This window comes from Triturus cristatus, chromosome 8 (assembly GCF_964204655.1).
Source record: "Triturus cristatus chromosome 8, aTriCri1.1, whole genome shotgun sequence".
Lineage (NCBI taxonomy): Eukaryota > Metazoa > Chordata > Amphibia > Caudata > Salamandridae > Triturus > Triturus cristatus.
In genome coordinates, this window is record NC_140591.1 from 7060525 (window position 1) to 7074353 (window position 13829).

A 13829-nucleotide genomic window follows, 5' to 3' on the forward strand; every position below is an offset into this window, starting at 1 on the left:
GACTCTGTGTAAAGGCTAAAGATGAAAGGGGACAGTGTAGAACCCGGGTGCACTCGGGTGAAGGGGATCTTTTGGGACATGACTAGCCCCAAAGGCATTTTAGCAGTTATTGTAGCCCCATTGTTTCCGATTCCAGTCAGTATCCAACCTACTTACTAGAATTCATGAATTATTGGACTGGACTGGGGACAATTATGAAAATCTCTGAACTACCAGAGTCTTTACTGCTTGCAATTCCTCAATTCTGGCCATGCAATGCTTAGCAGCAGGAGATTGTGAGCAGAAGCCGTTTGAGTTTATCAGCTCCATTTAGGCTCCCAGTGGGAATTACCTGTAATCTAGCCGAGTGGTAATTCAATATAAAAATGTAGATGTTCCACTATGGTTAGCTCGTAATGAGGGCCTAAGTAAGCGCCAGTCTGCAGGACGAACATTTATGTCAGGCAGCCTATTGTGGTTAAACCATTGGCTACAAACATAGGTGGCCCCAGCAGCACATTACCCCTACCACCAGCACCCGACGTCCATCCATGGCGTCAATGAGCCTCCTCAAGTAATGAGAGTGCAAGACAAGAATTTTAAAAACTTAAGGGCCGACTACGAGTTTGGTGGTGCTGCGCTGGATCTCCTCCGACAAGGACCAACCACTGGTAAACAGGCACCGCAATGGGAACTGCAAAAGAGTTCCAGCACGGCATGGACGGTGACGTCCATGCCGTGCTGGAACTTTGGGGGAATACAGACAGGGGAGCACATGTTGCGCCTTCCTGAATGTATCCCCATGGCAGGGTTATGGGGGCCCTGTAGGGCCCTCTTTATTCCTGCACCACCGGCCTTTTCATGGCAGTCCTCCGTTGCAACAACCTTTAAAATCGTAATGAGGCGGATGGACCACCACCAGCGCGAGTGCGGCGGTCTTACAACTGCCGCTCTCGTAATCAGGCCCTTAGACATGCACTGCCACCAGCCCGGGCAGCACCGGCACTCTTCTCTTAACTAAGGTGTTGCTGTGGTGTGTTAGTCATAGTCAATGGTCTTATGTAAATATTTTCATAGAAATGGTTTGCAGCAAGTCCTAGCGGATTTTTTATTGAGTGTTTAACAGCTTGAATAGGAGGCCACCTTTCTTGAAACCAAATAACAAATAGAAAGGCACAATACAGTGCATTTTCCCAGTATTAAAAGTGAAGGCAAGTTACATATATGAACTCTCCTGGGAACCATCGCTTAATTAGTTGAAAAGAAGGAAAGCCTTAATAAGGACTGACTATCTGTTCAAACTAAGTAATGAGATACCAGGATCTCATATTTGTACTGTCTTTGATTTTTGTATGCTTCATTAAGTGCCTTATTTTTGTAGGTCATATATTTATGCATATTCATGTTTACAGTTCATAGAGTGCTTAATAACTAATTATTTTCTGAAGTAACACAAAGCAGCTTATGAATGTGCGGTGTTTCGATTCCTTGTATGTTATGTTAATTAATGCTTGGTTTATGGCAATTGGGCTGTCTTTCCATCCTGTTTTTAGTGTATTGATCCTTCCTCCATGAGCCTTAACAGGATCGAACCCTGCTTTATTGGTCCTTCCCCCATGAGCTTTAACAGGATCGAGCCCCGCTTTATTGATCCTTCACCCATGAGCCTTACCAGGATCAAACTCCGCTTTAATGATCCTTCCCCCACTAGCTCTACCAGGATCAAACTCCAAATTATTGAGCATTCCCCCATGAGCCTTAACGGGATCAAACTCCGCTTTATTGATCCTTCCCCCATGAGCCTTAACGGGATCAAACCCCACTTTATTGATACTTCCCCATTAGCTCTACCAGGATCAAACCCCGATTTATAGATCCTTCCCTCATGAGACTTAACAGGATCAAACCCTGCTTTATTGATCCTTCCCTCATGAGTCTTAACAGGATCAAACCCCGCTTTATTGATCCTTCTCCCATGAGCCTTACAGAGGTCAAACCCTGCTTTATTGATCCTTCCGTCATGAACCTTAACAGGATCAAACCCCACTTTATTGATCCTTCTATGAGCCTAATCAAGCTCAAACCCGCTTTATTGATCCTTCCCTCATGAGACTTACCAGAATCAAGCCCCACTTTATTGATCATTGCCCCATAAGCCCTACCATGATCAAAGCCCGCTTTATTGATTCTTCCCCCACTAGCTCTACCAGGATCAAACCCCAAATTATTGATCCTTCTCCCATGATCTCTACAGAGATCCAACCCCACTTTATTGATCCTTTTCTCACTAGCCTTACCAGGATCCAACCCCGCTTTATTGATCCTTCCCTCATGAACCTTAACAGGATTGAACTCCGCTTTATTGAGGCTTCTCCCATGAGACTTACCAGGACCAAACCCCGCTTTATTGCCCCTTCCCCCATGAGCCCTAACAGGATCCATCCTGCTTTATTGATCCTTCCCCCTTGAGCTTTACCAGGATCAAACCCCGCTTTATTGATCCTTCTGCCATGAGCCTTCCCAGGATCAAACCCCGCTTTATTGATCCTTCTGCCATGAGCCTTCCCAGGATCAAACCCCGCTTTATTGATCCTTCTCCCATGAGCCTTACCAGGATCAAACCCTGCTTTATTGATACTTCCCCCACTAGCTCTAGCACGATATAAAACCAAATTATTGATCCTTCATCCATGAGCCTTACCAGGATCAAACCCCGCTTTATTGATACTTCCCCCACTAGCTCTACCAGGATCAAACCCCAAATGATTGATCCTTCTCCCATAAGCCTTAGTGGGATCAAACCCCACTTTATTGATTCTTTCCCCACTAGCCTTATCAGTATCAAACCCAGCTTAATGGATCCTTCCCTCATGAACCTTAACGGGATTGAACCCTGCTTTATTGATCCTTCTGCCATGAGCCTTCCCAGGATCAAACCCCGCTTTATTGATCCTTCTCCCATGAGCCTTACCAGGATCAAACCCTGCTTTATTGATACTTCCCCCACTAGCTCTAGCACAATATAAAACCAAATTATTGATCCTTCATCCATGAGCCTTACTGGGATCAAACCCCACTTTATGGATACTTTCCCCGCAAGCCTTACCAAGATCAAACCCAGCTTTATTGATCCTTCCCTCATGAGCCTTAACAGGATCAAACCCAGCTTTATTAATCATTACCTCATGAGCCTTACCGGGATCAAACCCCGCTTTATTGATTCTTTCTTCATGAGCCCTACTAGGATCAAACCCCGCTTATTTGATTCTTCCCCCTTGAGCCCTACTAGGATCAAACCCCGCTTTATTGATCCTTCTGCCATGAGCCTTAAAGGAATTAAACCCCCCTTTATTGATCCTTTTCCCATGAGCCTTAACGGGATCAAACCCTGCTTTATTGATCCTTCCCCCATGAGCCTTAATAGGATTAAAGCGTGCTTTATTCAAGATCATGCTTGAAACCTGCAGACATTGGTAGTTTTTAAATGTAGGTTCACGTAGCTAACTGGAGTGCAGAGCACTATCTGTGTCAATGCCTGCCTTTTCACATGAGTGATGTCAAACAGCCTTCCATCTACTTCCCATGGCATGAAATCACAGTGGAGCCCCAAACACCAACCCTCGTAGGATTCATCATCTCACCGTCATCTCTGCTGGCTTTGGGGGCTCCTCAGTAGGTGCCTCAATTGGCACCGGGGTCTTCTTGCGACCGGATTTTGGGGAGGCACTTTTTTGTTTCCGGGGGGACTTGCCCCCCTTGCCAGGTGGGGTAGCAGGAGGCGCTGGTGCAGCAGGAATATCGCTCGACGTCAGAATAGAGGGAAAATTCAGCATGGCTTCCAACTCTGGATCTTTTTTTTCTGCAAGTAGAAGCAGAGAGCGTATAAAAAGCATCCAGCGCCTGGAAACCCTCAAGCGTGATTAGCTGCACTCTACAAATTCACATAACATAACATGCGCACACACAGACTCAACACAGATCCTTTTAGCAAGCTGAAGTTTCACAAATGCCGATGCTGAGGCGCACACGGCTCCTAGTCCTCAGATTCTATGTCAGGACCAGAGGCTCTGATTATGCTTTTCTTTCGCCGCTTTATTCACTGTATAAATTTCAAAGCAATATAAGCGATTTTATCGCAACAACAAAGGGAAAAAAGACCATTTAAACCAAGAAAACGAACCAAGTCTGCATTCAGACAACAAATCCTATAGGTCCATAGGGCATGTCACAACACAAGTCCTTTCACAGCGTCCATACATATAGAAGGTTCCTCCATCTTAGGTGTCCCTCCTCTTTCTTCGCTGCTTCGCAGCCAGTTAAATCACATTTTTCTCTCTCGGTACAATATTGCCTGTAATTGAGTGTTTTATGTTCTTACGCCCGGCGCATTAGTTCCTGTTCGGACTGCGCCCGGGGGAGACTGTACTGTTTGATTTGTTGCCTTTCAGATCCCTGTGACCGCGGGGGCGTTTTCGCTCCTTATGCAGCCATCCCTGGTTTCACACGGTGCTTCTCAAGCCCGCTAAGGGGAGCTTGCGCGTCTCATTGCTCCCGCGGCGCGGTCTCCTCAGATGAGGAGCCACACTGCAAGAGCTTCAGGACTGTGAGCCTTGTCCCCCTGCCGCCACACCGTATACGCCCAGCAGGGTCCGTATTCCGCCCTCATTACCCTGTTTACGCCCAGACGGGGGTCTGTACTGGTTTTTGCACATTTCCTTATATATTAAGCACACTGGGTAGCGGTTGGGCCCCGTCAGCTTCCAGAGGGCCTGTGCGCTTTTGAGCTAGGTGCAGCCTCTATAGCGGGTTTTCCTGCACTGTATGTTTGCAGTCCTTTGGTCTGCCCACATTGCCACATCTGGTTTCACCAGCCTGGCAATAAATTGAGGCTTTTGTCTCGAGGCACCCGGCAAGTTGCCTTTGTCCCTCGTGGACCTCACGCTTGTTTAGTGGATTTGCTTCTGGGACCTGGTACTATGGAACAGGGTGATTTTTATGAGGAGGAGGAAGTCCAGCAATACCCCCCTTAAGATGACAAGTTGTTTGAGGCGGTTGACAACTCCATTTACTGGTGTGTAAATCAGGTTGTAGGGCATATGGAAGAGCGCCTGTCCTACCGCATTGTAGTAGAATGCGCAAAACTTGTGTATGCCCCACTAACAGTCCGAATCCTGGGGAGGGTACTCCACTACCTAAGAAATGCGGCGCTGAGGGTGGCCCTGAAGAGGTGCAGGGGTGGAAAAAGATGCATTTAAGCACCTCAGAAGCGCTTTCTTGGCTAAAACAGTTGTCACCCCTCCTGCATCCCTTCCTGCCCCGGCTCCTTCTGCTTCTCCTGTGCCGGATTTCTCATCACATGAGGGGGCTATTCCAGCAGATACAGATGATGATGAGGGGTCTTCGCGGTCTTGGCGCCCGGCCAGTTCTTCCGCCAGAAGGACCCGGAAGAAAGAATTCATCCGTGGTCAGCGGCCTGGACGCCTGGGGACAAGGTGGCTAAGTTTGTGGCGGGTCTCCTCCGCAAGCCCCTAGAGAAGGAGGCTAGGGAATGTCTCAGGGCAGAGTGTCCACGGCCTACGTTGGATGGGAAGGTGGCCTTTACACCAGAGTTCGACTCCAAGATGGCCACCTTCCTGGCCAAATATATGAAGGATCCCCGTAAGGCCATTGATCGTTCTTGGTGCTCCTGCCAGGATAAGCTTTTGGACGTGGTAGGCCTCTTAACAAAATTTTTAGATATGGCGGAGGAGGCGAAGGTGACAGGCTTCACCATATCTCCCGACGTGCTGTCGAATTGGGCTCAGCGGGCGGTGATCTTTTTTGGGCAACGCCAATTATGCCCTATCGACAGAACGGCGGCGCTCTCTTCTGATTAAACTAGACCACAAGTTGGGAGATCTGGCCTCATCGGAGGCAGGAGCAGTGGCACAAGGGGGCCTCTTCAGAGACCCCTTTGTCAGAGAGCAGGGAAAATTTGTGGCCACATTCACCTCGTTGGACAAGGCCCAGTCCAACATCAAGAGAGTCTTTCAGCCCCATTTTTCCCAAGGGGCCGGTCATGGTAGGGTCCGCGCGACCGGCCGTGGCGGACAGCAGAATCCCGGTAGGGGACAAGGCTCCGGGCGGGGGCAGTACAACTCCACCGCAAATTACACACATTTCTACCCCACCAGGGGGCAATGATTCGTCCGTGGTGGCTTTGAAAACAAAGCAGGCGGCAGTGGTGTTAACGGTAAGTGTCATACCTGCTACTCAGGTTCAGATCGGGGGCCGGCTAGCGGCCTTCCAGGGTGCTTGGGCGAATATTACAATGGACGCTTGGGTTCTGCAAACCATCCAGGGATTTTGTATCGAATTTTACGATCTTCCTCGCCAAGAAGGCTTGCCACATCCAATCACTTTCTCCATTGCCGATGCACAGCTGGTCGACGAGCAGGTATACGAGCTACTCCGCAAAGGGGCCATTTGTCGCTGAGCTCTGCATCCCAATGGGTTCCTCAGCAACATCTTTTTGGTGGACAAAGCCGATGGGGGTCGACATCCAGTAATCAACCTCAAGGAATTCAACGGTTGGTTTACCAGCATTTCAAAATGGTGGGGATCCACCTCCTCCGGGACGTCCTTCTCCTGGGCGATTGGATGGTCTGGGTGGACCTCAAAGATGCCTTCCTACTGGTCCCCATCCATCCGCCTCATGGGTGGTTCCTACAATTTTTCTGGAAGGGCCAGATTTACGAGTTCACCGCCCTTCTGTTCGGGCTTTCATCGGCACCTTGGTGCTTCACAAAGGTGCTCCACCCAGCGGTGGAGTTTCTAAGGAGCCATGGGATACGTATGATTGTCTACCTAGATGACATCTTACTCATGGCAATGTCCCAGGAAGTTTGCCCTTCAACTACAGCAGACGGTTTCCCTATTGCAAGGGTTGGGCTTCATCATCAACGGAGACAAGTCAGTCCTCAAACCTGCTCAGAGTATAGTGTTCCTCGGGTTTGTCGTGGACTCGCTCCAATCGTCCTTAAGCCTGCCGTCTCAAAAGATGGCCAAGACTCGGCACGAGTTGAGGCAGACCATCTCTAAATCTCATACCTCTCCATCATATTGCCCGGGTGGTGGGCCTCCTCTCCTCATCCATCCAGGCAATCTTTCCGAGACCCCTGCACTATCGTGCCCTGCAACGCCTGAAGGCACATCAACTCAGGAGAGGTCTGTCATGCGATCAGACAGATCCCCTCTCGGCGGAAGTAAAAGAGGAAATGTCATGGTGGCTAACCTACATGCAAGACTGGAACGGCCGGGCGATCTTCGGGTCGGTCCCGGACCTAGTTATAGAATCCGACACCAGCAGGTGGGGGAGGGGCGCCCGTTGCAGGGAATTCTCCACAGGCGGCGCCTGGTCATTAGACGAACAGGCGTTACACATCAATTGTTTGGAGTTCCTAGCGGGGTCGTTTGCAGTGCAGTGCTGGACCAGAGACAGGGTACGTTCATGTATCCTGTAAAAGATGGAAAATGTCTCAGTGGCCCATTACGTCAACCACATGGGAGGCCCTCGTTCACTAGCCCTGGCAAATCTGGCAAAGGAGTTCTGGGACTATTGCCTGGCTCACAGCATATCCGTGACAGCAGAGTATCTGCTGGGCCAGGCCAACCAGGTGGCAGATTGGCACTCCAGGCATCTGAGGGACACCGGCCAGTGGAAACTGGATGTTCAGGTCTTCAGGTGGTTGAACAGCCTATGGGGGCCATTTTCAATGGACCTTTTTGCGTCCCGCCTGGATCACCAGCTCCCGCGCTTCTTCAGCTGGAGACTGGATCCCCTCGCAGAGGCCAAAATGCATTCCTCCAGGAGTGGGGTCAGGAGAAGAGTTATGCCTTCTCTCCTTTCTCCATGATAGTGCGCATGGCGGCCCAGATCTGCCGGCAGAGAGCAGAGGTGGTGGTTGTGACACTGCATTGGAGGTACCAAGTTTGGTTTCCGGTTCTTCTGGAACTTTCTTGGGATTCTCCAATCCTACTCTCCCTGTTTCCTCTTCTCCTTCTGAATCCGTACGGGGAGCAACATCACCTCATCGCCCAGGGTTCTCTCGGCCTCATGGCATGGCGACTTTCAGGCGACGTTGGTCGCTCCCAGGCCTTTCGAGACCGGCTGAGGCTCTCTTATCAAAAGCTTGGGCAACCAGTACTTCAAAGCGTTATCGTTCGACCTGGACTAAGTGGATGCGTTGGTGTCTTCGACGGGATTTGGATCCCATGGACGCGGGCATCGTTCCCATTCTGAACTTTCTAGCAGAATTGGCAACGGACGGCCTGGCTTATCGCTCCATTAACGTGGTGCATTCCGCGATTTCGGCAGCTCATTGCCCGGTGAAAAGAGCTCCAGTTGGAGAGCATCCCTTCGTCTGTAGGCTCCTGAGGGGTATTCGGCTATCGTTACCCCCAGAACCGCGCTTTTCTGTCCTATGGGATGTGAATCTGGTCTTGAATCTCTTCCTTTCTTGGCAACCCTATAAATACCTTTCTTTGAAAGAAATTTCAGCCAAGTTGGCCATGCTATTATGCCTGCTCTCCTGTAGCAGAGTCTCTGACGTGTGGGCACTGGACATCTCGGCGAGAGTTTTTTCTCCTGAGGGGGTTATGTTTACGGTGGGGCGCCGTCCTAAGTCTTCCTCGAGAACGATTTCGTATCCCACTTTCTCGGATGTCCCCAAATTGTGTGTGGTGCATTGCCTTAAGGCGTACGAAGATATGACTCTAGAATTTCGCCCTCTGGGCGAGCGCCAACTCCTTATTGCTTAAAGGAAACTGCACAAGACAGTCTCCTCCCCCACCATAGTCAGGTGGATGGGATGGGTCATACAAGAGGCGGGTATGGACACAAAGCAGTTTGGTACTCACTCAGCCAGGGGTGCAATGGCTTCTAAGGCTTTTTCCCTGGGAGCCTGTTTGGAGGATTTAATGCGCGCTGCGGATTGGTCCTCGGATTCCACCTTTAAGCGGTTTTATTTCAAACCGTTGGTGGATGTTGCCCAGTTGGTGGTAAGTAAGTTTGAACTAGCATAGTCAGAGCCTCCGGTCCTGACATAGAATCAAAATTGGCCTAGCATAGTAACGGTAAGTTTCAATTCAATTAAGGACACAGAGGCGAGGATTATCCCACCCAGGGCACGATCGTGTGCAAACCCACTTGTATGCACGTAAGTAACCAGTTTTCTCCTTTTTCACTCCCGATGCATGCTGCCTTTGGGCTAATGAACTGTCTATGTATTGCATTAGCACGGATATATTTTGAGATTTTACCAAAAGGGTTTTACCTCGGAGAATCTTACATTGTCTATTTCTGTTTCAGGGAATGACGGTTCGAAACATGACCGGTAACAATGTGGCGTGACTGGCACGAAGAAAGAGGAAGGACACCTATGATGGAGGAACCTTCTATATGTTATGGTCTTCGATCTGCATTTGACCTGGTCCAGAGGGAGAAGCTATGGGCCATTCTGTTGGAGATGGGTGTTCCAGCCTATTTGTGCCAATTATTTAAACGTTTACATCAGGGCACTTTTGCAAGAGTGAGGTACGGGAGGAATGGGGAGCTTTCGGCCGCCTTTCCGGTGGAAAAGGGAGTGAGGCAGGGGTGCGTGTTGGCAGCCACGCTCTTCTCGCTTTTTCTTAATGGGTTGATCAAACATCTTTGGGACGGGCGGGATTTAGATTCTCCCAGCTTGGCAGCCCGAAAGATACCAGCCCTGATGTTTGCTGATGATACCCTTTTGTTATCAAAATCTTCAACGAGTATTCAGCGAACATTGGAGGCTTTCTGCTCCTTTTGCAGACTAAGAAACCTGGAGATCAACCTGTCCAAAACCAAATTTATGGTTTTTAATTCTAAATTGCCCAACTGTCCCTTTCCCCACATGGATGGCATGGTCCTCGAAAGAGTATTTTTGAATATTTAGGGGTAACACTGAATGACAAGATGGAATGGGGGACCCATATAGCCAAGGCAAATATGAAGCTGGCCCAAGCAGCGGGAGGTATTGTAAAGGTAAATAATGAGTGCACATCCAAAATTGTGGGACCTCCAGTAGAAATCTATAAAGCACAAGAAAGAGGTGGGGCATATGGGGCCACGCCAATGCCTCCTCGCTCTCTATCTCTGAGAATAGTTTCATCAGGCGTCTGCTGAGACTCCCACAGAGCACACCGCTGATTCCGCTACGCCTTGACTTAGGTCTGGTCCCCATACATGAAGTTATCCCTAACTGTCCTCTATTGTACTGGAGGAGACTCTGGTGCACATCTGAGCTCTTACGTTATCAGGAGGAACTTAGTCATCTATTGACGCTAAGGGGTGTGGAAAAAATCCCTTGATTAAAGCATGTTAAAGATCTATGCCTGGCCCTGGGGAAGGGAGATCTGTTGCTTACCCCCGCACTCTCCTCTGTTACGACTCCCAAGAGGGCGCTGGTCAAAGCACTCAACTATTTCCGATTGGAACAGATGGCATTAAGACCATCGTTGGGTAGGTTGTCCAGTAGCTTTCTCGAAGTCAACGACAGGTACCAATTTGAGAAACTCTTGGACGACATTCAGCCCCCACTGGCGAAGAAATTGTATGTCCAATTTAGACATGGATCTCTCCCAGTGAGGGCAGTAACAAACAAGTGGTCAATGGCTCATTATGCATCTAGCCTATGTCTGGGGTGTGAATACGCCGAAGAGACAGATCTGCACGTTGTGCTCTTCTGCCCCTCATCCTCCACGGCTAGAGACAAATGGATCTTACAGTTATGCAAGTCCAGGGGCTTCAGGGATTACAGGGTTGTGTTTAGATTGCTGAAATATGACTCTACCCCGTTGACTGTGTTTGCGACCTCCAGATTCTTGTTCTCTATGTGGTGCTCTAGAGGAGCCAAACTTAAGGAGAAAGCTGCTCTAACTGTTTAACTGTCAGTCCCTTCTGCATTTACTAGGGAATTTTAATACCACTCTGAGTGGTCTGTTTTTATCTGTTTTTATTATTTTAAATACTATTTATTGTTCTAGGTGTATTGTTTAATCATGTACACTTTTTATTGCTGCTCACTGGTGATCAATTGGTTGTCTTATGTAATTATGTATTCTCCGCTTTTATGGTTTTTAATCAATAATAAAGCTTTTTGACTGACTGACTATATGTATGGACGCTGTGAAAGGACTTGTGTTGTGACATGCCCTATGGACCTATGGGATTTGTTGTCTGAGTGCAGACTTGGTTCGTTTTCTTGGTTTAAATGGTCTTTTTTCCCCTTTGTTGTTGGGATAAAATGGCTTATATTGCTTTTCTGGCTGCTGTGAAATGTATACAGTGAATAAAGCGGAGAAAGAAAAGCATAATCCTCGCCTCCGTGTACTTAATAGAATTGAATCTTACTGTTACTATGCTAGGCAAATTTCGATTCTTAGTAAATAGGACATCCTATTATTCATGGATACCTTGATGCTTAATTCACCTCTTGTTACCACCAGGAGATTTCTTTTTTTATGTGGACAGAGAAAATCAAATCACTCAAATGCAAGATTATTCATGAGTTGAAGTTTCAGCACGGTGAATACATTGCAATCAGACCAAACATGGCGACTCCTACTGCCTGACTCCTACTGCCTGACTAGTACTGCCTGACTCCTAGTAGAATAGCAATGTCCAGGTAGAACCAAGGGAATATACTACCTCTAAGGATCTGGGGGAGTCCCACAAGCTACTTTGAGGAGATTTCAATATTCACTTGGAAAGTAAACCCAACACTGCAGCAAAAGATTGACAACTTTCTTCCAGGACAATAACCGGATTCAATGCGCTTCCTTCTCACCAACAGCGGAGGCAGCCCTGCAGCCCTCTCAGGAGCATCAGAGGCAGAACTAAGCCCCGTAGCCCCAGGAGTGTGGGCTGGTATGTTCATAAACAGATTCCGCCTGAGATGTCCTTGAGGGAAACAAAACAGTCTGTTCATCGAATATAGAAACTTCAGAAACATGGGGAGGAGGAAAACTGGGGTGACACAGCAGACAAATTACTCAACCTTTCAATCAAAGATGGTATTAGAGACGTAAATTAATGAATGTTAAATTACAATATAACAACATCATCTGCCTTAGAAGAAGAAGACAAAAATTAATGATAGCAAGGAAATAAAGAAAGTAGTAAATTCCTTCTTCAAAGACCTGAAGGATGAAGGGTAATCGTCTAGAGTACAAGGAAGGAAATGGAGAAAAAAAGAATACATTTTACATCTAAACACATTGAAGCGCTTGAATACCAATGTGTGTCCTGGCGCTGATTGGGAATAGCAGTATAGGTGAGAGCAGAGGGAGACTAGAGGTTAAAAAGCCAGTTTTTTGTTAGTTTCCTAAAACTCAGTAATAGGGGAGGTGCTTTCATATTTATAGGCAAGTGTTGGAGCTGGAAGAGACAACGGAACTGATATGCTTATTAAAGTTCAGTTTGTCATCTATGGTGATGCTTTTTGGACTGGGATTGGGAGTGCCCCTAACTCTGCTGGCCAGCATGCTGGGCTCCAAAACGGAGGTTTATTACCAAAGAGTATCACCTCCGTTTCCTCAGAGATTAGTTTGAAGCAATGCCTTCCCATCCAGTCACTAACAGCTCTCATACAGTTGTGAAACTGAGAGATAGTGACTTCTCTATTATTAGAAGCCGACACCACGATTTGGGTATTGTCTGCGTAAGATGTGGGGGAGAACCCAATAGATCTCATCGGGGAGGCCAATTCTGTAACATAAACATTGAAGAGCAGGGGGCTTAGAGAAGATCCCTGGGGGACCCCGCATGGAAGAGAGAAGGGGTTGGATGAAAATTTCTCCAACATAACTGAATGAATTCTGTCTGTTAGGAATGATTGAAGTAGGGCGAGGGCTTTAGCAGCAATGCCCAGTTTTTTGAGGAGACCGACGAGAGGGACATGATCAACCGTATCGAAGGCCGCTGACAGGTCAAGAAGAATAAGTGCTGAAGAGCTTCCTTTATCCAAGAGAGATCTTAATGAATCTGTGGTATTTATTAAGGCCGTCTCTGTACTATGGTCAGCCCTAAAGCCGAACTGGGAGGGATCTAGCAGATGGTTTTCCTGAATGAACTGTGTTAGTTGTGTTTCCACTATTTTAGCTGGGAGTGGTACCCTAGAGATAGGATGGTAGTTGGCTGGATTATTAGGGCCTAGGTTAGGTTTCTTAAGGAGTGACAAGATAGAAGTCTTTTTCCACAGATCAGGAAAGGTACTGGTGCTAAACATCCCGCTGAAGATGTTAGCTAGGAATGAAGCAATTGGAACTGGAATCTGTTTTAGTATGGAAGGGGGGCAGGGTTTGTAGGGTGACCCTGACTTTGTAGAGTTAAGTAAATTAAGAACATCTGCAGTAGTGGTAGATGAAAATTGGCTAAGGTTGGATGGAAGACTTCAGCTGGTCGAGGCTTGAGCTGTCGTGGGGATAATGCTAAGGTTGATGTCTCTGGAAGCAGAGAACTGGTTGTAGATTTGTTCAACTTTATTATGAAAATGAGAGGCTATTTCCTCACAGAAGGATTGACTAATGTTGCTACCTTTAATCTCTGGGACTTTAGTACGTTTATTTATAACCTTAAAAAGTTCTTTAGCAGAGTTCTTGGATGCTTCTATTTGCTGCGTAAAATAGGTCGCCTTTTCCTTGGTGATGGCTGCTTTATAGTTGGCCAGGGAGAGTTTATATATTAGTTTGTCAGAGGAGTTGTAATTGGATCTCCATATTCTTTCTAGTTCTCTGCATTCTGTTTTTTTAAACGAAGAGTGTCTGTGAACCGAGGTGAAGATTGTTTA

General features: G+C 47.6%; 1 protein-coding gene across 1 annotated transcript in view; it reads right to left on the bottom strand.

Moving 5' to 3' along the window:
* The window catches only part of SPAG17 (sperm associated antigen 17), a 1802643-nt gene that overhangs the window by 721388 nt on the left and 1067426 nt on the right, over nucleotides 1-13829 (bottom strand). The window contains exon 26 of the mRNA XM_085620708.1: nucleotides 3621-3838. Within this exon, the coding sequence (XP_085476834.1) occupies nucleotides 3621-3838 (218 nt within the window). The remainder of the gene's footprint in view (nucleotides 1-3620; nucleotides 3839-13829) is intronic.